Below are 26,659 nucleotides of genomic sequence, written 5' to 3' on the forward strand. Positions count from 1 at the left end.
ACTGGTACTGTGTGTGTGTCTCTCCTCTGGACTCCAAGGGGTGCATGTTTTGGTTTTTGCCTGAACACTACACAGCTGACTCAAATGATCAAAGCTTGATGATTAGTTGACTGTTTTTGAATCGGCTCTGTAGTGCTAGGGCAAAGACCAAAATGTGCACCCCTTGGGGTTTTGAGGACTGAGTTAGGGAAACCCTGCTATAAATGAATGAATGAGTTCATGCTCATGTTCAGAAGTGGAGTAGTTTGTGTTCGGGGTCCCATCTTTTATACCCTGGTTCCACTTATGGCTCACTTGTATGTCCCATGTTTCCCCAGGTGTCAGCTGCCAGAGAGGAAGTCCCTGGCCGTCGTGGTTTTCCCGGTTACATGTACACGGATCTGGCTACCATCTACGAGCGTGCCGGCAGAGTGGAGGGCAGGAATGGCTCCATCACTCAGATACCCATTCTCACCATGCCCAATGATGGTGAGACATGGCAGCTTTTCTCAGAAGAAAAACAACCTAGATTTTTATTTTTTTAATATTTAAATATATTTTTATTTCTTAACTTTTTACATGAGCAATTCCGTTGAATCTCCTGTTTTCGTCTGGGTTTGACGAGCACAAAAAAGTTATATTTGTTATGCTTGCCGTTACTATAGCGACTTCTGTGATGGGCCTCCAGTCTGTTTTCGAATGGGAGTCCCCCCTTTTTAACATCAGATAACATTTGTGCCAGCATATTTTAGAGCACTAAAATTGGGGATGTAGATAAAAACACTTGTTTTAATGTCCTTAAACTGTAAGTTGTAGTCATTTAAAGTGTATGCCTGGTTCCTGACATTTCTTTTGGGCAAAGTGATCTAGGACTGTGCTCAGTGCATGTGTTTGATTGTGGGCGTGTATTGGTTTGATGAAGGCCCATGATTTAGCGTGACTTGAATCCTGGATATTATCTCTTGACTTCCACGTAAACTGTGTGTTCCAGATATCACCCATCCCATTCCTGATCTCACTGGGTACATCACTGAGGGACAGGTCTATGTGGACCGACAGCTGCACAACAGACAGGTATTCCCATTCTCGCTTTTCGTCTCCGAACAACCCCTTGGGACCTCGCTATTAAATAGTGTCTCTAGCTATTGAGTACTGTCATTCTCTCTCCTGACAATTGTCCAATGATAATTTGTTTACTATTTCTTGGTTGAATATTGACTTCTCTTATTTCATGCTTTCCCTTCAGATCTACCCACCCATCAATGTGCTGCCCTCTCTGTCTCGATTGATGAAGTCCGCCATCGGTGAAGGAATGACCCGTAAAGACCATGCTGATGTCTCCAACCAGCTGGTAGTTATTGTCACTCTGCACACTGCCACAATATCCTCTATAACCAAGCCTAATTTCTATTGAGCCACAATACACATTCATTGTTTGTTGCATGGAACGACTTCAACTTTCTGACCTCCCCCACTCTTTTCTCTCCCTCTCTCCGTCCCCGTGCCTCTGTCCCTCTCAGTATGCCTGCTATGCCATTGGTAAGGACGTGCAGGCCATGAAGGCCGTGGTCGGAGAGGAGGCCCTCACCTCCGATGATCTGCTCTACCTGGAGTTCCTGCAGAAGTTTGAGAAGAACTTCATCGCTCAGGGTAAGACACTGAAAAAAAACGGATGAGACTCGACCTATGACGGTAGCACCACATGCAGAGCGCATGGCTATTGAAACTATTTGAAAATTTTAACCAGGTAAGTCATTGAGAATACACTTCTCTTTTACAATAACAACCTGAAATTCTGGTTGTATGAAATCAAAAGGTGCAAACGGGAGCACGGCAACCGCGCTGTATGTGACATTCCCCCGGGGTCAGGTATTTGGTAACAGAATAAATGGGAGTGTTGGCAGTCTTTTCACACCGTTAAGTGGGAGGCATTTTGCTGCACTCGGCCAGGTCATTGACACTCGCATGCTCTGAGATCTTGTCTGGTGGTTTTATTTACTTGTCTAAATACTGTTACATTTAAATATGAGATATTATACCTTTGCCACCTTGGCTTCTCCTGTATCTTATGTTTATGCTACCTTCATTCCACTCATTCCTTGAAATCGTGACCCATTTTGTGTTGCCCTAGGTCTCTGACCTTATTACCAGAAATCCACCCTGCATAGCGCTATCATTCAAGTGTGATATTAAAATGGAGATTGATTTTGCCCAATGAAATATAAAAAATAGTATTATTGGATTAATAATGTTATTGAATATTATAAAATGTTGCATAGCTTGATTTTTGAAATATCTTTTACTGCGATTTGACAGATCTTAGCTCTAACAAAGGACAAGATATGCCCTATTTGGCATTGCATGCTGTTATTGCTACTTCCTGAAGTACATTGAGGAGAAATCTATTAAGTTATTTTCAATGCCTTCAGGCATGATTATTTTTTACCAGCAAAACCAATGGCAAACTTCATGTCAGACACATACTGTTGGTCTTTTTCAACACCGTGGTGTCAGATGCAACAAGTCATTCAGCGACGTGTGTCATCAAAGCATTATGCCGTACTTATTCTCACACTTGTCCTTGGAGTGATGAGATTGCTAAAGCAAGGATTTGTGAGCTTTTCCATCCAGCCTAGTGTATAGTGAGCCTGAATATCCTTGAGTCAAAGCCTAATGCGATCCATTAAAATTAGAATCTCATTAGAATTGATGAGTCTACTGAATTAAATTAAAATACCGTGAAACGCAAGTGTCGTCTCAGACTTTTGCATATCTTGTCTCTTTTGAAACAGAGACAAATGGAGCCATCTTTTCGGCAAAGAACAAGAGCCTGCCGCTCAGTCGTCTTGTCCTTCAGATGATTTACAAGCATTTCGCTACACCCGCAATAACATCTGCTAAATATGTGTATGCGACCAATAAAATGTGATTTGATAAGATTGAAAAGTAGGGATTGCACTACTGTAGGCTATGCATCACAGGGATATACTGCATTTAAACCTGTTGTGGCACCATATGATTGACTTAATATCTAGTCTATCAATAATATCTTTCCCGACAGAGTAAGCTGTGAGGTAGGATGGGGTGCATTTCAGACATGTTAGCGCCATGACCTGACATTGACTTGAGTCGACTACAACAAGTGTTATGAAAAAGATCTCAATCACTGGGGGATATTGTTGTATTTATGCTCCTATTTAAACCACTGAATGAGTCAATTGTCAACTAGTCGTCATAAATAATATTGTCAAATGTTGCAGCATTCGAGACCTAAAATGCTTTCACCTCACCCCTCAGGCCCCTATGACAACAGGACCGTCTATGAGACCCTGGACATTGGCTGGCAGCTGCTCCGAATCTTCCCCAAAGAGATGCTGAAGAGGATTCCCCAGAGCACCCTGGCCGAGTTCTACCCGAGGGAGTCTGCCGCTCGTCACTGAGCGCCTTCAGCTGCTCTGAACCCCCCCCAATCCGCGCACCCCCTTAGACAAGTGTTGACCCCCGACCACTCAGAGAACAGACCAATGATCTCAGCTCCCTCTAGATGTATTCTACTGTATCTGTGTCCAGAAACTCGTATGGATAGTGTCTGTGATTGTATCTCTACATTTTGTTCAGAGATGTGAACTTGCCCTTAAATCAAAGAATGATCCTGTTATTTATTGGGGTATTTGTTTATTGAATGTTGTCCCCACCTAAACTAAATTCAACCTTCCAAAAATATAAAAACATCCTATACATTAGAGCTTGACAGGAATTGTTATGTTCTCTTTTACATTTCAATGGTTTGAATTTGTCCAATATGTTTGTCACCCTGAAGGTAGCACTTATTTCAGATAGGGGGAAATTACTTCTTAACCATATCTGAAATTGTAGGACTTCACCACCCAGGAGGTCAAAGTGTCATGACGTACTTTAATGTATTAGACCGAACATCATTGGTACTTAAATGTTTACTTTTATAGGCGTGAGGTAAGGGTTTTGATATTCGACAAACTTTTGGGCCACTTGAAATTCTGTTGTAGATATAGACCTTTTGTATGAACTGTGATTGATTATTTCTTTTTGGCCTCTGTTGCTTGGTGTAATTACTATCAAAAGAAAATTGTTTACATTGTTTGCTGTATGTGTGTGCTGTTAAAAGAAAAATAATACTAAACATTCCCCTGTTGCATTGCTAATTCTTTGTTTGCAGAAATCGGATCTGTGTGTGCATTGATTCCTGTGTTTTCCTGTCCATAAATAAATGTATTTTAGAATTATGAAGGGTGACATGTTTGTAATCTCACCAGACAGTGCACACACCTAATATTGAGGTTGGTAGTTTCTCACACACAGCCTACATTATTTGTAATATTAATTGCCCAAGACACAGACCATATATACAGTGCATTCGGAAAGTATTCAGACCCCTTGACTTTTTCCAGATTTTGTTACGTTACAGCCTTATTCAAAAATGTATACAATTATTTTTTTCCCCCTCATCAATCTACACACAATACCCCATAATGACAGTGAAAACTTTAGAAATTGTTGCGAATGTGTTATATAAAAATGTAAACAGTATTCAGACCCTTACCTATAAGACTTGAAATTGAGTTAAGGTGAATCCTGTTTCCATTGATCATCCTTGATGTTTCGAGGATAATCAATGGAAACGGGTCAATTAATTTGATTGGACATGATTTAGAAAGGCACACACCTGTCTATATAAAGTCCCACAGCTGACAGTGCATATCATAGAAAAAACCAAGCCATGAGGTCGAAGGAATTGTCCGTAGATCTCCGAGACAATATTGTGTCGAGGCACAGACTTGGGGAAGGGTACCAAGACATTTCTGCAGCACTGAAGGTCCCCAAGAATACAGTGGCCTCCATCGTTCTTAAATGGATGAAATTTGAGACCACCAAAACTCTTCCTAGAGCTGGCCGCCCGGCCAAACTGAGCAATCGGGGGAGAAGGGCCTTGGTCAGGGAGGTGACCAAGAACCCAATGGTCATTGGCAGAGCTCTGGAGTTCCTCTGTGGAGATGGTTGTCCTTCTGGAAGACTCTCCCATCTCTGCAGCACTCCACTAATCATGCCTTTATGGCTGTGGCCAGATGGAAGCCACTTCTCAGTAAAAGGCACATGACAGCCCGCTTGGAGTTTGTAAAAAGGCACCTAAAAGGACTCCCAGACCATGATTAACATGATTCTCTGGTCTCATGAAACCAAGATTGAAGTCTTTGGCATGAATGCCAAGCGTCACATCTGGAGGAAATCTGGCTAAGGTGAAGCATGGTGGTGGCAGCATGCTGTTGGGATGCTTTTTAAGCGGCAGGGACTGGGAGACTAGTCAGGATCGAGGGAAAGCTGAACGGAGCAAAGTACAAAGAGATCCTTGATAACCTGCACCGGAGCGCCCAGGACCTCAGACTGGGGTGAAAGTTCACCTTCCAACAGGACAAAGCAGGAGTAGCTTTGGGACAAGTCTCATTGTCCTTGAGTGGCCCAGCCAGAGCTCGGACTTGAACCTGATTGAACATCGAGAGAGACCTGAAAATAGCTGTGCAGCGACACTCCCCATCCAACCTAACAAGAGCCTGAGAGGATCTGCACAGAAGATTGGGAGAAACTCCCTTAATACAGGTGTGCCACGCTTGTAGCGTCATACCCAAGAAGACTCCAATTTGTACAAATTTCGAAAAACTTGTTTTTGCTTTGTCATTATGGGTATTGTGTGTAGATTGATGAGGGGAAAAAACTATTTAATAGATTTTAGAACAAGGCTGTAGCATAACAAAATGTGGAAAAAGCCAAGGGGTCTGAATACTTCCCGAATGCACTGTAGTTCCAAGTCAACAGAAACCGTTGATCAGGGGAAAAAACAAGCATTCGAAACCTAAATCAGATTTAACAATGGCCAAAGGTGAGATTTGTGCACAGGTGTGTCAAGGTATCAAGGTATTTCCTGTTGCACGTAATGTGTAACCACCTCGATGTGTACTGTAAATGTACTTTCTCACAATGGCGGCCCAAGAGGAACTATTTCAAATGAAACGTATTACAGAGCTGTCCAATCAAGGTAAGAGTTATTCTAAGTCGCATGGCTAGGTTATAGTGAAGGCTGTAGCTTTCTGTTCGAAATGTTCGTTATGTATTTGCAGTTCGATGACTCCAGCTCTTTCATAGCCTGCACTGATGTTAACCGTTGACATTAAACATGGATACGCAGCCAATTGTAAATAACACGTCTTCAACTCGAATGTAACCTAACTTGAATTAAACGTATGACTTTTTCTGTCTTCATTTGTGTCTGTACAGTTTAGTACTCATTAGTTAGCGCGCTGTTGCGTTCAGGGCAAGGGTAAATTGTGTAAGGAATAATGTAGCCTAGAACTTTATCTGAGGGGTCTTATCTATGTTTTTTTGTTTATTTTGCACACCTTTTTAATTTGCCCTTGCTGAAGAAAGACCTTGCCATGTCTATTGAATAACAATAGTAGACTTCTGAGGAAGTTCTCAGGCGTCATTCTGCGTCTTTCTTTAGCCATATATATATAGAACTTCCTCAGAAGTTCTAGGCTTATTTCTCTCACCACAAAACAGACATGAATTCACAACGGATGGTCATCACACTTGATTTAAACTCTTTCTGTTCCTCATATTTCTTAATTCAATAAATGTTTCCAGACACATCGTAAGGGGGAATAACAAAAGGTGCATACGAGGTCAGTGTAGTCTGAGCCCTCTGAATCACCTGCATATTATTTGGAACACCATATGAATACACATTGAGTGTGCAACTCCAGCAAAAATGAATCACTACATTCAGAGTGTGGAGGCGTTGGGGGTAGGGTGCGGTTAACCAGCATGATGTGGTGTTAGAGCAGCAGTGTTGAGTATTCACGTGACCTGAATGTTGTACCCTAAAGGAAACAGTACTTGACCAGGTTTTCAGATTTAAATATGAATGCGCAGTGCCTCACGGTAGGGTATCTACTAAGCAACCAATGCTGATTATGTTACATATACACTTAACAGAAATAGAAAACGCAACACATAAAGTGTTGGTTTCATGAGCTGAAAAAAAGATTCCAGAAATTGTCCATATGCACAAAAAGCTTATTTCTCTCAAATTTGGTGCACAAATTTGTTTACATCCCTGTTAGTGAGCATTTCTCCTTTGCCATTATATTCCATCCACCTGACAGGTGTGGCATATCAAGAAGCTGATTAAACAGCATGATCATTAAACTGGTGCACCTTATGCTGGGGACAATAAAAGGTGCAGTTTTATCACACAATGCCACAAATGTCTCAAGTTTTAAAGGAGCGTGCAATTGGCATGCTGACTGATTTCCCTGTTGCCAGGGAATTTAATGTGAATTTCTCAACCATAAACCTCCTCCAACGTCGTTTTAGAGAATTTGGCAGTACGACCAATCGGCCTCACAACCACAGACCACGTGTAATCACGCCAGCCCAGGACCTCCACATCTGGCTTCTTTACCTGCAGGATTGTCTGAGACCAGCCACCCAGACAGCTGATGAAACTTTGGGTTTGCACAACCAAAGAATTTCTGCTCAAACTGTCAGAAACCGTCTCAGGGAAGCTCATCTGCGTGCTCGTCGTCCTCAACCGAGGTCTTGACCTGACTGCAGTTCGGCGTCGTAACCGACTTCAGTGGGCAAGTGCTCACCTTCGATGGCCACTGGCATGTTGGAGAAGTGTGCTCTTCACAGATGAATCACAGTTTCAACTGTACCGGGCAGATGGCAGTATGGCGTTGTGTGGGTGAGCAGTTTGCTGATGTCAACGTTGTGAACAGAGTGCCTCGTGATGGTGCGGTTATGGTATGGGTTGACATAAGCTACGGACAACATTTTATGCATTTAATCGATGGCAATTTGAATGCACAGAGATACCGTGATGAGATCCAGAGGCCCATTTTCATGCCATTCAATCACCGCCATCACCTCATCTTTCAGTATGATAATGCACAGCCACATGTCCCAAGGATCTGTACATAATTCCTGGAAGCTGATAATGTCCCAGTTCTTCCATGGCCTGCATACTCACCAGATATGTCACCCATTGAGCATGTTTGGGATGCTATGGATCAACGTGTATGACAGCGTGTTCTAGAGGTCGACCAATTATGATTTTTCAGCGCCGATACCGATTATTGGAGGACCCAAAAAAAGCCGCTTCCGATTAATCGGCCAATTTTTTTTCAATTTATTTTATTTATTTGTAATAATGACAATTACAACAATACTGAATGAACACTTATTTTAACTTAATATAATACATCAATAAAATTAATTTATCCTCAAATAAATAATGAAACATGTTCAATTTGGTTTAAATAATGCAAAAACAAAGTGTTGGAGAAGAAAGTAAAAGTGCAATATGTGCCATGTAAGAAAGCTAACATTTAAGTGCCTTGCTCAGAACATGGGAACATATGAAAGCAGGTGCTTCCTTTTAACATGAGTCTTCAATATTCCCAGGTAAGACGTTTTAGGTTGTAGTTATTATAGGAATTATAGGACTATTTCTCTCTATACTCTATTACTGTTTCCTTCCACACATACAAATGTGCTTGAAATACATCGACAACAGCCACCCTTGAAGCAGCGTTACCCATGTAGAGCAAGGGAAACAACTACTCCAAGTCTCAGAGCGAGTGACGTTTGAAACGCTATTAGCGCGCACCCGCTAACTAGCTAGCCATTTCACATCGGTTACACCAGCCTAATCTTGGGAGTTGACAGGCTTGAAGTCATAAACAGCGCAATGCATTGCGAAGAGCTGCTGACAAAACGCACGAAAGTGCCGTTTGAATTAATGCTTACGAGCCTGCTGGTGCCTACCACCGCTTAGTCAGACTGCTCTATCAAATCATAGACTTAATTATAATATAATAAACACACAGAAATACTAGCCTTAGGTCATTAATATGGTCGAATCCGGAAACTATCATCTCGAAAACAAAACGTTTTTTTCTTTCAGTGAAATACGGAACCGGTCCGTATTGTATCTAACGGGTGGCATCCTTAAGTCTAAATATTCCTGTTACATTGCACAACCTTCAATGGTATGTCATAATTACGTAAAATTCTGGCAAATTAGTTCGCAACGAGCCAGGCAATGAACGCAAGAGCAGTGACACAATTTCATGTTAGCAGGCAATATTAACTAAATATGCAGGTTTAAAAATATATACTTGTGTATTGATTTTAAAGAAAGGCATTGATGTTTATGGTTAGGTACATTGGTGCAACGACGGTGTTTTTTTCGCAAATGCGCTTGTTAAATCATCACCCGTTTGGTGAAGTAGGCTGTGATTCAATGAGAAATTAACAGGCACGCATCGATTATATGCAACGCAGGACATGTTAGATAAACTAGTAATATCATCAACCATGTGTAGTTAACTAGTGATTATGTTATAAGTTTAATGCTAGCTAGCAACTTACCTTGGCTTCTTGCTGCCCTCGCGTAACAGGTAGTCAGCCTGCCATGCAGGCTCCTTGTGGAGTGCAATGTAAGGCAGGTGGGTAGAGCTTTGGACTAGTAACCAGAAGGTTGCAAAAACGAATCCCCCCTGAACAAGGCAGTTAACCCCCGTTCCTAGGCCATCATTGAAAATAAGAATGTGTTCTTAATCTGACTTGCCTAGTTAAATAAAGGTGTAAAAAATTTTTTTTAAAGATTCGGCAAATCGGTGGCCAAAAATACAGATTACTGATTGTTATGAAAACTTGAAATCGGCTCTAATTAATTGGCCATTCCGATTAATCGGTCGACCTCTAGCGTGTTCCAGTTCCCGTCAATATCCAGCAACTTCTCACAGCCATTAAAGAGGAGTGGGACAACATTCCACAGGCCACAATCAACAGCCTGATCATCTCTATACGAAGGAGATGTGCCGCGCTGCATAAGGCAAATGGTGGTCACATCAGGTACTGACTGTTTTTTTGATCCATGCCCCTTATTTAAAGTTATCTGTGACCAACAGATGCATATCTGTATTCCCAGTCATGTGATATCCATATATTAGGGCCTCATTTATTTGAATTGACTGATTTCCTCATGTGAACTGTAACTCAGTAAAATCTTAGAAATTGTTGCATGTTGCATTTATATTTTTGTTCATTGTAAGTCAGTTATCCTCAACTGTAGTAGTTAAGGTAGAGTAGTAGACTTTTATCATAGCACTGTGTAGGAATCTATTATTGTTATGCCTCCTGAGAATGAAACATAATGGACCAAGGGAGAGATTCCACATCAAATGATGATCAAAATAATGCATGTTTTGTTGAAGTTGTCAATCTCCTTTCACAGTGGCTATACATTCCAACATCCAGTTCTTTGTAAAGATCCAGGCATTCATAGATGCAGCTTTATGGAGCGAACCATACATAAGCCTGCCCAGACCTTGTAAAAAAGCTTGCTCATGAGGCCCTGATGATCTTGACAAACAGCTGGGTTTGGAACAACCTTTATTCCATGTCTTTCTATATTGGTAAACATTATTTTGTGTGGTTTTAATCTAAACTAACTCAAGTATATGTAGCAGAGCATTGAGATAATTGTTAAGGTGGGTGTGAGTAATAGTCACGTTTCACTTAGCATGTGAGGCAGCCATTGGGTTGGAATTAATAGATATGTTTCCACATGGTTGTTCTGTTTTAAGAAACCCAATAAGAGTTCAAGTATGTTTCCTCTTATGGGATGATGAACAGTTGAAGATGACTGACTGGAATCCTTTGGTCCCTACAGCTGCCCATGAGTATGAGGGTCTTCAGAGGGAGCATGAGAGAGCCACCATGGAGGTCAGTGTTGTATAAGGCTTGTTATAACTGTTCAGTTAATGTGTATAGGTATCCATGCAACAGGTCTTGGGGAGGTGTGCGTCATTTCAACTGTGTTAGCACTTAATGATTGATAGTGATTAATGATGAAAGAAAATAAAGGTTTGCTTATTTTTTTAAATGATTGTATGTGTGAAAGAGAGACTATGTGTGTGTGTGAGAGAGAGAGAGAGAGAGAGAGAGAGAGAGAGAGAGAGAGAGATGCTTTATTGTGGTGCTATAGCAGGGCTTGGAAAGCAGACATGGCTTGGAAAACCTGGAGGCAAATTCAATCAGTGACATTTCCCTACAATTCTCCAGATAGGGGTTATTTTAGTATGGCAGACAAAACAAATGAACATAAACTGCCCTGTACATAGTATACTACTCAGGACTCTTTGAACTAGCCAGTACTTTCACTCCAATGGTTTCAAGAGCGAAAAGAGCTCGTTAATTGTATCATATCAGATTTACATGCTGTTGTGATAAACGTTCAATCTCATATCATATGTAATGTATGCATTGTGCCTCGGAGATATCAATGTAGTCTGGATTTTGGAGGATTCTGCTTTCATCATTTCACTTTCAGCTATGTGGTGGTGGTTTATATAGCACCACCGTGGTTTATATAGCACCACCACATAGGTTCATATTGGGAAGCCTTTTTACAGAGTCCATCATCTTCATGACCTCAGCTGTACTCCCACTGAAATGTCGTTCTCAGATTGAGTTCAAGTGGAGTATGATCTTGCATAGACTGGCTCAATGAAGGTAGGACACCAATGTAAATAAATAAAATTGTTCTCTTTTGTGCTTTGGTCATATCAGTGTCAACGGATGCAGGCAGAGAGAGACGAGGCAGTCAAAAGGCTTGAAGAGTTTCAAAAAGGTGAGAACATAAAAATTATATATATGTTTTAGTCAAATCCATCTTTTGTCAAAGATGATTGATCTAATATTGATCTGATATTCTTACATATCAGGTTGCTATTGTTTTCCTCCTGGTAACATATACATCATTGGAAACTAGTCAGGGATTGTACAGGAGGGACTATAAACACCTACAGTTCTGTTATGTAATGTTTACCACAGCATTCTTTTCATGCTATCAACCACACTAGCTCTGCTGCTGTGACCTTTGAACCCTGGACTCACTATGAACAATGTGTGTTTGTCATTTACCTTGGGTAAAAGGCACACCCTTTAGGCGGTAACATGGCTTGGTTTACTCTTATGCTTGCCACTTCTGTCAATGCAAATTGATTAACCTTTAGTTATATCAGAGAAACGTACAGTCATATGATTTTCTTTTGTAAATACTAGTCTTCAGAATGCAAAATGACACTTAAAGCGTCTTCTCTGCATCTTCTCCACTATTACTGTTTCCTTCCACACATACAAATGTGCTTGAAATACAATGCATTTCTGTGTTTTTTTCGCAGGGATTTTTTTTCTTAAAACCAAAATGCGTCACACAAACCACTCAAGCCAGTAATTTGATCTCTGGAATTTTAGAAGGTATAAATATGTCAGAGATGGTTGAAATAGTTGTTCTTTGTAATCACGTCAGTCGAAGGATTTTCATCTGAATAAATGTGGCTTCTGCTCATACATCTAGTATTTCTCCAGCCAAAAAACACATATTTTGTTTGACTTCCAATTTAATAGAGGCTGCCTTGCTATGCCAAGCAGCTGCATATTAGGACCTATTACGTGATTTCATAGCTCTGAGAAAATTGCTCCTATTCACAAAGAAACGACGGGACGAAGAGGGAGAGAAAAAAAGCCCCCAACACACAATCACGTCTTTTCAATTGACGATGGCAAGGTTGATGACAACATGACCATTGTGTTATAATGATAAGACCACAAAGGCATCTGCCCCCTCATCAAGGCTTCAGTACGGCTGCAGATACAATTTAATTCACTGCTCTGTCTGCTCGCTGATACCATTATACCACACGTCAGCACAGGGGTAATCACTGTCTTCCCCGACAGGAGGGGAAAAAGAGGGGAGGAAAAGATGGAGCGATGATGGTGAGGCCGAAACGTACAATTAAGACTGCCAATTCTGACATGTCAGAACCCCAGTCGCCCCGCACTTGTACACTTTCCACTTCCAGGCCTGTTTATTTACCATGTCTACCAGTAATTACAATTAACGTGTAATTTATTTCAAGGCGTCCTTTGCTGGTGTTGAGTGTGTTGGGCATTATGGAGTCTGTGAAAGAGCGGAGCCACAGAGATGCTGGGATGAAACTGTCAGCTAAGTGCTATTGAATGACTTATGTGGAGAGGGTGCAGGAGGAACTTTGATATCGCAGGCACAGACGTTCATCAAGTTTCAATTAGGTGTCATTGGGAAGGGATAGGCCTGTGTTAACGGCATTAATTCCTATTTTTCCCCTTCGACCACAATATTTAATTAGTTAAGTGGCAGTAAGCCTGTTCTCTTTTCGTGGGGTTTGTGATTACGCCTGCAAATGAAGTCAACGTTTAGAGCATTAAGTGTGTCTCTGAAAGTTTTTTTTTTTTTGGCTAAAGGGAGCTTTTATACTTCACAGTTTAAAAAGTCTTACATCAGGGGCTAGATAATGGTCGCTAAATGTTTATATTTTACCCTACAGTCAATCTCATGCCCTTTTGAGTTTCCATCAGCAATTTCCATCAACAAACACTAACTAACCACTCTGGTGAAATGATCCATTATGGTTCTATAATCATTTGTCATGTCTGACCATGAACACACAATGACATTAATTAAATTGTAATAAAATGCACCCATTGTTTCAGGGAGGTTGTTTTCTTCGACCTTCCTATAGTGGTTTTACATAGTCTCAAATGTGTTTTCATAGTTCCACTGATGTTGTGATTTTTCCCGGAAAGCAGAATCAATAAGACCTCAGTGGCATTAGTAATATTAGTTAACTTCTTTTTAAATTGAAAAGAGAATATATGTGGTTCATGGCAAATGTCTGACACAAAAGAAAACAGAAACATACATACTTACACTACCGTTCAAAAGTTTGGGGTCACTTAGAAATGTCCTTGTTTTTGAAAGAAAATCAATTTTTTTTGTCCATTAAAATAACATCAAATTGATCAGAAATACAGTGTAGAAATGTTTAATGTTGTAAATGACCATTGTCGCTGGAAACGGCTGATTTTTAATGGAATATCTACATAGGCGTACAGAGGCCCATTATCAGCAACCATCACTCCTGTGTTCCAATGGCACATTGTTTTAGCTAATCCAAAAGGGTTTTCTAATTGATCATTAGAAAACCCTTTTGCAATTATGTTAGCACAGCTGAAAACTGTTGTCCTGATTAAAGAAGCAATAAAACTGGCCTTCTTTAGACTAGTTGAGTATCTGGAGCATCTGCATTTGTGGGTTCGATTACAGGCTCAAAATGTCCAGAAACAAATAACTTTCTTCTGAAACTCGTCAGTCTATTCTTGATCTGAGACATGAAGGCTATTCCATGCGAGAAATTGTCAAGAAACTGCAGATCTCGTTCAACGCTGTGTAGTACTCCCTTCACAGAACAGCGCAAACTGTCTCTAACCAGAATAGAAAGAGGAGTGGGAGGGCCTGGTGCACAATTGAGCAAGAGGACAAGTATATTCGAGTGTCTAGTTTGAGAAACAGACACCTCACAAGTCCTCAACTGGCAGCTTCATTAAATAGTACCCGCAAAACACCAGTCTCAATGTCAACAGTGAAGAGGTGACTCCGGGATGCTGGCCTTCTAGGCAGAGTTCCTCTGTCCAGTGTCTGTGTTCTTTTGCCCATCTTAATCTTTTCTTTTTATTGACCAGTCTGAGATATGGCTTTTTCTTTGCAACTCTGCCTAGAAGGCCAGCATCCCGGAGTCGCCTCTTCACTGTTGACGTTGAGACTGGTGTTTTGCGGGTACTATTTAATGAAGCTGCCAGTTGAGGACTTGTGAGGTGTCTGTACTATCAGCCGTTTCCAGCAACAATAGTAATTTACAACATTAACAATGTCTACACTGTATTTCTGATCCATTTGATGTTATTTTAATGGACAAAAAATGCGCTTTTCTTTCAAAAACAAGGACATTTCTAAGTGACCCCAAACTTTTGAACAGTAGTGTATATTGTCAAGTGTTGTGACCTTGTGTTGACATGAGTATATTTCTTAGTAAATGTAGAAAAAGTATCAGATTCCACAGTAAGTGTGTCAACAGAAATGCTAATGTTTATCTTGTTTAGCTTGTTTTGTAAAGAGCGCATAAGAAGTGCACAATTCCCTAGTCGTCTCATCCTTGAGGTGTAACGTTACCTCTAACCTTGGGATGTAAAGCTAATTGTAAAAGCAACTAAATATTTCCAACCAAAGACATGTAAAAAAAAAAAAAATCTGAAACATAAAACAACATAAAGATATGAGCTCCGATAGAGTTCCACAGTATGAGTCATAATACCCATAAAACCTAGAGGTCAATCTTGGTTCCAATCTTTTTTCCACCATTCATTTTTTCCCATAGGGGTTTTTACAAACACTTAAAATAAGGGCTGTGTTTTGTGTACGCTTACCCTGGTGTGATGTTTTGATAACCGTGTAAATCTCTCTAGGAGAAGGTGACTTTTATAAATATATTCATCTGTATTTACCCCCCAAAAATGAAATCTGAATTAGCTGCTAATGTGGCTATCATAAAGAACTACAAATACCATGATGATCTGGACGAGACTGCCGAATCGAGGAAAAGGTAAGAATCTCTGAATTCTAATGTTAGCTAAATGTGGAAATGAATAAATTGGCAAAATTTCTTACACACTGTCATGTGTGAGTTTTAAATTGGCACAATACCTGTTAGCAAAGGTGTCAGCTAGAGATGACATGCAGGAGCTCGCAGGGATTTCTAATTTTTCTTTGCATGATTTACACCCAGATTTTCGAATCTGGGTGTAAATAGAACCGAATATATTGGTAAAGTAATCTTGTCCGAGAGAGATTTACACGGTTAACAAAATGTCACGCCAGGGTAAGCCTGCACGAAGTACAGCCCTTATTTTAAGTGTTTTTAAAATCCCCTATGGGAAAAATGATTGGAACCAGTTCCCTGTTTGACCGCTATGTTTTATGGATATTATGACACCTCCACTGTGGGGCTCTATAAGGTGAACCTTAGAATCAGACCACATGGCAAAAGGCTACAGTATGCCAACAAGAAATCTAGTGTAGGCTTAAAAGTTTTGGGCTCCCTAGTGGCACAGCTGTTTTGATTCCAGGCTGTATCACAATCCCATAGAGCCCCATAGGGCGGTGCACAATTGGCCCAGCGTCTTCCAGGTTTGGCCGGGGTAGGCCGTCATTGTAAATAAGAATTGTTCTTAACTGACTTGCCTAGTTAAATGAAGGTTCAATAAAAAAAACAATAAACTCTGCTATTGATAAAAATAGATAAATGACTTAGGCCCCAATTCAATCAATCGCAGATAAAGAAAAAAAAGTACTGCACAATGTTTACGCTGGATTGGAGGTGTTCAACAGTGTTGTTTCTGTCACTCTCCTACAGTGTCCCACATGGTAATTGAAGAGGTCAACAGCATTCAGGATAACCTTGACATAGAGAGGACATGCAGACAGAGTGTGGAAGCCCTGGCCTCCAAGGTGGGTCAGCCTAATGAGCAATGAAGGACTTTGCCCATTGTATGCTTCCAATTCTTCCCTTGAAACAAATATTGCATCTAATTTCTCTGTAGACACCATCATTCTTCAAACTTTACTAACATTTTCTGTACAAAAATTGGTCCTGTAATCCAGTGTACAGTTATTTTGTGAAATGCTTGCCAAATGTCTAGGTCTGATTCAGAGTGGGCAGAGTGATTTCTCAGCCCGCTGAAGCTGGACTCATCACTCTAATCATTACACACACAATTCTTTGGACAGAAGCCCTCTGCTTCCACCTGGCAGTTCTGCCAGGGTTGGGGAAGAGCTTCTGTACAATACCTCCTCCTCCCAACAATCCAGTCCCAGCCAGGCATGGTTGGCCACATGCAGCTGTGCTTTCTACACATATGAATGTTTTTGCTATAACGTTTATCTTTTCTAAAAAAATAAAAATGTTCCGGGGAGAACTCTGATGGTGCACTTTCAATAAGGATTATTTGATGATATTACAGTTGCTATTGGGCATCCATATGGCCATCTATGTATTTGCATATTTTGACATGTTTGAAATGCTATTCGATTAGTTTTATTTTATTGCTTTAGTGCAATTTTCACAAGTACAGTATGTGGTACATTTTCACAACTCTTACTACAGTTGTTTCAAAACTCTAAGCACATTTTCAATTGACTAAGTACAACACACAAACTCATCCAGTCACTTTTTCATCTAGAAATAATAATGTTTCACATTGCAATGCATGTTCATATTGCCTTTCACAATGCAATGCGGCAGGTAGCCTAGTGGTTAGAGCATTGGACTACTAACCAGAAGGTTGCAAGATTGAATCCCCGAGCTGACAAGATAAAAATCTGTCATTCTGCCCCTGAACAAGGCACTGTTCCTAGGCTGTCATTGAAATTAAGAATTTGTTCTTAACTGACTTGCCTAGTTAAATGAAGGTAAAATAAAATTACAAAAAAAAATGCATATGTAGTTGGTCCTCCCTTTGCTGCTATAACATCCTCCACTCTTCTGGGAAGGCTTTCCGCTAGATGTTGGAACATTGCTGCAGGGGTTTGCTTCTATTGAGCCACAAGAGCATTACTGAGATCGGGCACTAATTTTGGGCAATTAGGCCTGGCTCGCAGTCGGAGTTCCAATTCATCCCAAAGGGGTTCGATGGGGTTGAGGTTAGGGCTCCATGCAGGTCAGTCAAGTTCTTCCACACTGATCTCGACAAACCGTTTCTGTATGGACATCGCTTTGTGAACGGGGCATTGTCATGCTGAAACAGGAAAGGGCCTTCCCCAAACTGTTGCCACAAAGTAGGACGCACAGAATCGTCTAGAATGTAATTGTGTGCTGTAGCGATAACATTTCCCTTCATTGGAACTAATGGCCTAGCCCAAACTATAGAAATAGCCCCAGACCATTATTCCTCCTCCACCAAACTTTACAGTCGGCACAATGCGTTCGAGCAGGTAGCGTTCTCCTGGCATCCGCCAAATCTAGATTCATCTGTCGGTCTGCCAGATGTTGAAGCGTGATTCATCACTCCAGAGAACACGTTTCCACTGCTCCAGAGTCCAATGGCGGCAAGCTTTATACCACTCCAGCCTATGCTTGGCATTGCGCATGGTGATCTTAGGCTTGTGTGCGGCTCGCCCACGAACAGTTATTGTGCTGACGTTGCTTCCAGAGGCAGTTTGGAACTTGGTAGTGAGTGTTGCAACCAAGGACAGACGATTTTTGCACGCTACGTGCTTCAGCACTCAGCGGTCCTATTCTGTGAGCCGAAGTCAGCCCGTCAGTTGAACGGTGTTTCCTCCGACACATTGGTGCGGCTGGCGGATCATGTTTCGGAGGACGCATGACTCGACCTTCGCCTCTCTCGAGCCCGTTGTTGAGTTGCAGCGATGAGACAAGATTGTAATATCATGAAATTGGGGAGAAAAAGGGGGTAAAATTACACAAAAACATATAAAAATAAATACAAAAATAGTCACTGAGCTCTTCAGTAAGGTCATTCTACTGCCAATTTTTGTCTATGGAGATTACATGGCTGTGTGCTCAATTTATACACCTGTCAGCAACAGGTGTATAAATTTAAAGGGATTTTGTTATTTTATTTTATTTTTATTTCACCTTTATTTAACCAGGTAGGCTAGTTGAGAACAAGTTGTCATTTACAACTGCGACCTGGCCAAGATAAAGCAAAGCAGTGCGACACAAACAACAACACAGAGTTACACATGGAATAAACAAGTGTACAGTCAATAACACAATAGGAAAAAATCTATATACAGTGTGTGCAAATGGCGTGAGGATGTAAGGCAATAAATAGGCCATAGTAGCAAGTAATTACAATTTAGCAAGTTAACACTGGAGTGATAGATGTGCAGATGATGATGTGCAAGTAGAATACTGGTGTGCAAAAGAGCAGAAAAGTCAATAAAAACAATGTGGGGGTGAGGTAGGTAGATTGGATGGGCTATTTAAAGATGGGCTATGTACAGCTGCAGCGATCGGTTAGCTGCTCGGATAGCTGATGTTTAAAGTTAGTGAGGGAAATATAAGTCTCCAGCTTCAGCGATTTTTGCAATTCGTTCCAGTCATTGGCAGCAGAGAACGGGAAGGAAAGGCGGCCAAAGGAGGTGTTGGCTTTGGGGATGACCAGTGAGATATACCTGCTGGAGTGCATGCTACGGGTGGGTGTTGTTATCGTGACCAGTGAGCTGAGATAAGGCGGAGCTTTACCTAGCAAAGACTTATAGATTACCTGGAGCCAGTGGGTCTGGCGATGAATATGTAGCGAGGGCCAGCTGATTAGAGCATACAGATTGCAGTGGTGGGTGGTATATGGGTCTATGGTGACAAAATGGATGGCACTGTGATAGATTGCATCCAGTTTGCTGAATAGAGTGTTGGAGGCTATTTTGTAAATGACATCGGCGAAGTCGAGGATCAGTGGGATAGTCAGTATTACGAGGGTATGTTTGGCGGCGTGAGTGAAGGAGGCTTTGTTGCGGAATAGAAAGCCGATTCTAGATTTAATTTTGGATTGGAGATGTTTAATCTGAGTCTGGAAGGAGAGTTTACAGTCTAGCCAGACACCTAGGTATTTGTAGTTGTCCACATATTCTAAGTCAGAACCGTCCAGAGTAATGATGCTAGTCTGGCTGGCCGGGGGCGTGCAGCGAACGGTTGAAGATGCATTTAGTTTTACTAGCACTTAAGAGCAGTTGGAGGCCACGGAAACAGTGTTGTATGGCATTGAAACTCGTTTGGAGGTTTGTTAACACAGTGTCCAAAGAGGGGCCAGATGTATACACAATGGTGTCGCCTGCGTAGAGGTGGATCAGGGAATCACCCGCAGCAAGAGCAACATCATTGATATATACAGAGAAAAGAGTCGGCCCGAGAATTGAACCCTGTGGTACCCCCATAGAGATTGCCAGAGGTCCGGACAACAGGCCCTCTGATTTGACACACTGAACTCTGTCTGAGTAGTAGTTGGTGAACCAGGCGAGGCAGTCATTTGAGAAACCAAGGCTGTTGAGTCTGCCGATAAGAATACTGTGATTGACAGAGTCGAAAGCCTTGGCCAGGTCAATGAAGACGGCTGCACAGTACAATCTTTTATCGATGGCGGTTATGATATTGTTTAGTACCTTGGTCGTGGCTGAGGTGCACCCGTGACCAGCTCAGAAACCGGATTGCACAACGGAGAAGGTACGGTGGGATTCCAAATGGTCAGTGATCTGTTTATTAACTTGGCTTTCGAAGACTTTAGAAAGGCAGGGCAGGATGGTTATAGGTCTATAACAGTTTGGGTCTAGAATGTCACCCCCCTTGAAGAGGGGGATGACCGCGGAAGCTTTTCAATCTTTAGGGATCTAAATACGAAAGAGATTGAACAGAGTGGTAATAGGGGTTGCAACAATGGCGGCGAATAATTTTAGAAAGAGAGGGTCCAGATTGTCTAGCCCAGCTGATTTGTATGGGTCCATGTTTTGCAGCTCTTTCAGAACATCTGCTATCTGGATTTGGGTGAAGGAGAAGCTGGGGAGGCTTGGGCAAGTAGCTGCGGGGGGTGCGGAGCTGTTGGCCGGGGTTGGGGTAGCCAGGAGGAAAGCATGGCCAGCCGTAGAGAAATGCTTATTGAAATTCTCGATTATCATGAATTTATCGGTGGTGACAGTGTTACCTAGCCTCAGTGCAGTGGGCAGCTAGGAGGATGTACTCTTGTTCTCCATGGACTTTACAGTGTCCCAAAACTTTTTGGGAGTTAGAGCTACAGGATGCAAATTTCTGTTTAAAAAAGCTTACCTTTGCTTTCCTGACTGACTGCGTGTATTGGTTCCTGACTTCCCTGAACAGTCGCATATCACTGGGACTATTCGATGCTATTGCAGTCCGCCACAGGATGTTTTTGTGCTGGTTGAGGGCAATCATGTCTGGAGTGAACCAAGGCCTATATCTGATCTTAGTTCTACATTTTGTAAAAGGGGCATGCTTATTTAAGATGGTGAGGAAATTACTTTTAAAGAACGACCAGGCATCCTCGACTGACGGGATGAGGTCAATATCCTTCCAGGATACCCGGGCCTGGTCGATTAGAAAGGCAGCAGTGTTTTAGGGAGTGTTTGACAGTGATGAGGGGTGGTCGTTTGACCGCGGACCCAAAGCGGATGCAGGCAATGAGGCAGTCATCGCTGAGATCCTGATTGAAAACAGCAGAGGTCTATTTGGAGGGCAAGTTGGTCAGGATAATATCTATGAGGGTGCCCATGTTTACGGATTTTGGGTTGTACCTGGTGGGTTCCTTGATAATTTGTGTGAGATTGAGGGCATTTAGCTTAGATTGTAGAACTGCCGGGGTGTTAAGCATATCCCAGTTTAGGTCACCTAACAGAACAAACTCTGAAGATAGATGAGGGGCAATCAATTCACATATGGTGTCCAGGGCACAGCTGGGAGCTGAGGGGGGTCTATAACAGGCAGCAACAGTGAGAGACTTATTTCTGGAGAGATTCATTTTTAAAATTAGAAGCTCGAACTGTTTGGGCATAGACCGGGAAAGTATGACAGAACTTTGCAAGCTATATCTGCAGTAGATTGCAACTCCTCCCCCTTTGGCAGTTCTATCTTGATGGAAAATGTTGTAGTTGGGGATGGAAATCTCAGAATTGTTGGTGGCCTTCCTAAGACAGGATTCAGACATCAGGGTTGGCGGAGTGTGCTAAAGCAGTGAGTAAAACAAACTTAGGGAGGAGGCTTCTGATGTTAACATGCATGAAACCAAGGCTTTTTCGGTTACAGAAGTCAACAAATGAGAGTGCCTGGGGACACGTAGGGCCTTGGTTAACCTCCACATCACCCGAGGAACAGAGGAGGAGTAGGATGAGGGTACGGCTAAAGGCTATCAAAACTGGTCGTCTAGTGCGTTGGGGACAGAGAATAAAAGGAGAAGATTTCTGGGCGTGGTAGAATAGATTCAGGGCATAATGTACAGACAGGGGTATGGTGGGGTGTGGGTACAGTGGAGGTAAACCCAGGCATTTTGTGATGATAAGAGAGGTTGCATCTCTGGACGTACTAGTTATGCTGGGTGAGATCACACAGTCTGGGAGGTGGGACAAAGGAGGTATCTGAGGCATATTGAGTGGGACAAGGGGGACTAGTACATAATGTACATACTTTTGTACTGTGCATTCGGAAAGTATTCAGACCTATTTACTTTTTCCACATTTTGTTAAATTACAGCCTTATTCTAAAATTGATTTAATTGGCTGCAATTTCTGAGGCTGGTAACTAATAAACTTATCCTCTGCAGCAGAGGTAAGTCTGAGTCTACCTTTCCTGTGGCAGTCCTCATGAGAGCCAGTTTCATCATAGTGCTTGATGGTTTTTGAGACTGCACTTGAAGAAACTTTCAAAGTTCTTGAAATTTTCCATATTGACTGACCTTCATGTCTTAAAGTAATGATGTACTGTCATTTCTCTTTGCTTATTTGAGCTGTTCTTGCCATAATATGGACTTGGTCTTTTACCAAATAGGGCTATCTTCTGCGTACCACCCCTACCTTGTCACAACACAACTGATTGTCTCAAACGCATTAAGAAGAAAAAAAAATTCCACACCTGTTAATTGAAATGCATTCCAGGTGACTACCTCATGAAGCTGGTAGAGAGAATGCCAAGAGTGTGCAAAGCTCTCATCAAGGCAAAGGGTGGAATCTCAAATATAAAACACTTTTTTGGTTACTACATTTTCCCCTATGTGTTATTTCATAGTTTTGATGTAGAAAATAGTAAAAATAAAGAAAAACCCTTGAATGAGTAGGTGTGTCCAAACTTTTGACAAGTACTGTAAATATTCACACAATACAGGTTAGAATCACCTTTGGCAGTGATTACAGCTGTGAGTCTTTCTGGGTAACTCTCTAAGAGGTTTGCACACCTGGATTGTACAATATTTGCCCATTATTCTTTAAAAAATTCTTCAAGCTCTGTCAAATTGGTTGTTGCTCATTGCTAGACAACCGGTTTCAAGTCTTGTCATAGATTTTCAATCTGATTTGTGTGAAAACTGTAACTCGGCTACTCAGGAACATTCACTGTCCTCTTGGTAAGCAACTCCAGTGTAGATTTGGCCTTGTGATTTAGGTTATTGTCCTGCTGAAAGGACATCTCCCAGTGTCTGGTAGAAAGCAGAATGAACTAGGATTTTGTTCTAAAAGTTTTGATCGGTAGTGTATACATATTTGGTCTTTAATATCACTTGCACTTCTCGAGGCCATAACAAAGGCTTCCAAACTTGTAGTGGCTTCAGTGAAAAACAGACCAAGGACATAGCAAATACTCAACCATTAAAGGTTTGAGGCTTGTTGCAACTCCAATTTGTCCCTATACACATTTAATTGTTGTGGCACTATTACCACATATCAGTTCAATCGGTACAGCATTGTCACTCACGGGTGCAACAAATGTAGCCTCTTACAAGGCACTCCACAAAATATGCTAATGAACCAGAAACAACAATACCATTCACCCACTAGTGCTAAAAAGTTTTTGGACACTCCAAAAATACAGTATGGTACTGTATTCTGTGGGGTGGAATTACAGCACCATTCTAAATACAGTACTTCTTTAGAGTAATGTATTTTTAAACCAAAGTTTAATTTATCATTTACCAGTTATACCTAAAATCACCAAGAATGCATTGCGATTTACGGCTATTTACTGTAAATAATGAATATGGTACATTGCTGTTTTATTGTATAATTCTGCAAAAACAACAATATATTTTTTACAGTGTACCTATTAACTGCTAAAAATATTCCACTTCACTGCCGTTTCAAGAAGATATTTACTAAAATAGTCTGAGCTTCAGGCGTCTCACCCAACAGCATGAGGTTGGTGCCTGAAACTGAACATTTTAATCTACAGTATGCACAAGTTATTATTGTAAAGAAATACAGTATGTTAGAGTAATTTTACAGGAGGCTTCCAACTACAGTTTATAACAGTATTTTTTAGCATTTTGCCCATAATGCAGTGCCATCTACAGCATTTATTATGTGAAAGACATTGAAGGTATTTTACTGTTCATTCTACAGTGTTTTACTGTTTACAGAAAAGTCTTAGAGTGCAGTGCTTCTCAAACCTCTTCTCAAGGACCCCCAGATGTTTCACAATTTTGTTGTAGCCCTGAACTAGCTCATCTGATTCACTAATCAAGGGCTTGATTATTAGATCAGGAGTGGTAGCTCTGGAATAGATCTCGTAAGGCACCTCCTACCTTCTATGGTATAGTGATGTGTGTACACCATTTTAGTCTAATGACCAGATCAGAATGAAGATGCAGACTTGACTTAGACCAGGGGTCTTTAAAAAAAATGTGCCCAGGGACCCCTTCCCAGGAAAACCTGTGACCCAGGGACCCCCATCATATGTTAGCGAAAAATATGTATTTTCACGTCATGTCTTATCATCAGGTGAATTAAGAAATAATCAACATTTATAAATTAATAGATTTGGTTGATTGTTTTTCATTATTTTGACCTTCCAACATGACATGGAAACAACATTGATTCAACCAGTGTGGTCCCAGTGGGTTAACCGTGATTAATATGCTTGTTCCCAATCCCATTTTGCAGGCACCTGATCATGAACTTGTTTTCCTACTGACTCATCACTTAGACACTAATATGATGCATCATTGGTGTTTCCCAACAAGTAAACAATGGAATCAGGCCATTGCCTTAATATCAGTCAAGGTGGCTGTGTCATTGGAAGAGGAAGTGTACACTAACTTAAGCCTATTAACTAGAAAGGTAACTTCAAACACATTTTTGCTACTACAAGATTCCATATGTGTTATTTCATAGTTTTGATGTCTTCACTATTTTCTCTTCACTATTATTCTACAATGTAGAAAATAGTAAAAAATAAAGAAAAACCGTTGAATGAGTAGGTGTTCTAAAATTTTTGACCGGTAGTGTATTTTGGTAGGTTTCAAGTAAAAAGAAAGCTTTATTGACCCTCGTGAAAATTTGTTTAATTTTCTTGAGCCCAATGCTGCTAATTTTGCCTGCCAACAGCACACAAGGAAAGTCAGAGAGAAAAGAAGTTGAAGAAAAATCGTAAACGCTCCAACATTTTGAATTAAAAAGCAATAATAGCGTGAGCCTGCTATTTGTCGCCAGTCAAATCAGATGTTTTGTGTTGATGTTTGCTCAAGGAAGATGAGGGGGCTGTGACTTTGTAATCGTGACCTCTGAAGCGCCGCGGATAGCCTTCCTGCGAGCCTGCCTGAGTATGTAATTTCATACATTCACTCTCATCAATAGTAGATTATTATCAAAGACTATGATTCTGTGTTATGTATTGTTGATTGCATTTTTAAAAGATGCACTTTAAAGGGCATCATTAGAAAATGGAATTGCTGCATTCTGCACTCACTAGGATGTCATTAATACATGCCTCTTTTATAGCTCTGCTTCCCTTTTCTCCTCACACTTTCCGTCTGAAGTCACATCAACAAATGTGCGTCATTTTCATCCATCGTCTTGCCTTAGGCTTCATTATTCTTTACTTAGTAGTAGTAGTATGCCTAAATTGGCACATAGGATGTCTTGATGATAGAACCAAAAAATGTGAATGTTTCATACTGCCAGTTCAATATGGACGGCTTAGGCTGAACTGATCAAATTTGGAATTTGTAAAAAAAAAAAGGGATACAAAGTCCAGCATGCCATAGGAATGAGGGATGTACTGTAAATAGATGCGTTTCATAAAATACTGTGATTGTGTCTAAAAGCAGACATATATTGTCGTCAGGCCTTTCCCCTGGCTCTTTGTAATGCGATGGCTGATTATTGCTTGTGCATCCTTCCCCGATGCCACTTACAGGCACAGTGTGATTGACGGGATGATGAATGAGGAAATCGGACCAACATTTTATCTGACATATCTTGCGCCACATTTCCTATTATCTGTGCATGACACTTTACCATAATACAACTATAATAGTTTGACTGTAATTGCAGCAGGTTGATGTTTATTTGGATAAGTCTGTCCTGGAGGCAGAAGTGAGTGATTTCCGCTAGATGGGCCAGCTGCAAAATCAAAATTGGCTATATTGTAGAAATGAATGGAAACAAACTGCTTTTTTGGTCTTAAAGGGGCAATCTGCAGCTTGAACAATAACGAACCCCACCAGTAATTTGGTAAACAGCTGAGGGATGCGGCTGGAGAAATGTAACTAAACTCATGGACAGAGCTATGGATACAGGGATTGACCATCCAATTATAGTTTGAACCATGTTTTGAGGCTATGCATATTTTTTTTTACGTTTACATTGTTTACAAACAAAGGAGTAAAAGTAGCCTATATTTGGGTTTCTAATGGGGTACAGCTAAGCTCAATGTGTGTGTGTGTGTGTGTGTGTGTGTGTGTGTGTGTGTGTGTGTGTGTGTGTTTGTGTATAAATATATATATATATATAATTGTTTGGCCGCAATTACCATTGTTATGTTTGGAGGAAAAATGGGGAGGCTTGCAAGCTGAAGACACCATCCCAACCGTGAAGCATGGGGGTGGCAGCATCATGTTGTGGGGGTGCTTTGCTGCAGGAGGGACTGGTGCACTTTACAAAATAGATGGCATCATGAGGATGGAAAAT

At 41.1% G+C, this 26,659-nt stretch overlaps 2 protein-coding genes across 2 annotated transcripts in view; both read left to right on the forward strand.

Moving 5' to 3' along the window:
* The window catches only part of LOC115193839 (V-type proton ATPase subunit B, brain isoform), a 46,664-nt gene extending 42,423 nt beyond the window's left edge, over nucleotides 1–4,241 (forward strand). The window contains exons 10-14 of the mRNA XM_029752911.1: nucleotides 318–468; nucleotides 971–1,053; nucleotides 1,226–1,330; nucleotides 1,500–1,629; nucleotides 3,277–4,241. Coding sequence (XP_029608771.1) covers nucleotides 318–468; nucleotides 971–1,053; nucleotides 1,226–1,330; nucleotides 1,500–1,629; nucleotides 3,277–3,419 — 612 coding nt within the window. The 3' untranslated portion in view covers nucleotides 3,420–4,241. The remainder of the gene's footprint in view (nucleotides 1–317; nucleotides 469–970; nucleotides 1,054–1,225; nucleotides 1,331–1,499; nucleotides 1,630–3,276) is intronic.
* Nucleotides 4,242–5,774: 1,533 nt separating this feature from the next.
* Nucleotides 5,775–26,659, forward strand: part of shtn1 (shootin 1) — a 42,134-nt gene continuing 21,249 nt past the window's right edge. The window contains exons 1-4 of the mRNA XM_029752912.1: nucleotides 5,775–6,046; nucleotides 10,754–10,806; nucleotides 11,653–11,713; nucleotides 16,374–16,468. Of these exons, the coding sequence (XP_029608772.1) occupies nucleotides 5,974–6,046; nucleotides 10,754–10,806; nucleotides 11,653–11,713; nucleotides 16,374–16,468 (282 nt within the window). The 5' untranslated portion in view covers nucleotides 5,775–5,973. The remainder of the gene's footprint in view (nucleotides 6,047–10,753; nucleotides 10,807–11,652; nucleotides 11,714–16,373; nucleotides 16,469–26,659) is intronic.

This window comes from Salmo trutta, chromosome 5 (genome assembly GCF_901001165.1).
Source record: "Salmo trutta chromosome 5, fSalTru1.1, whole genome shotgun sequence".
Taxonomy (NCBI): domain Eukaryota; kingdom Metazoa; phylum Chordata; class Actinopteri; order Salmoniformes; family Salmonidae; genus Salmo; species Salmo trutta.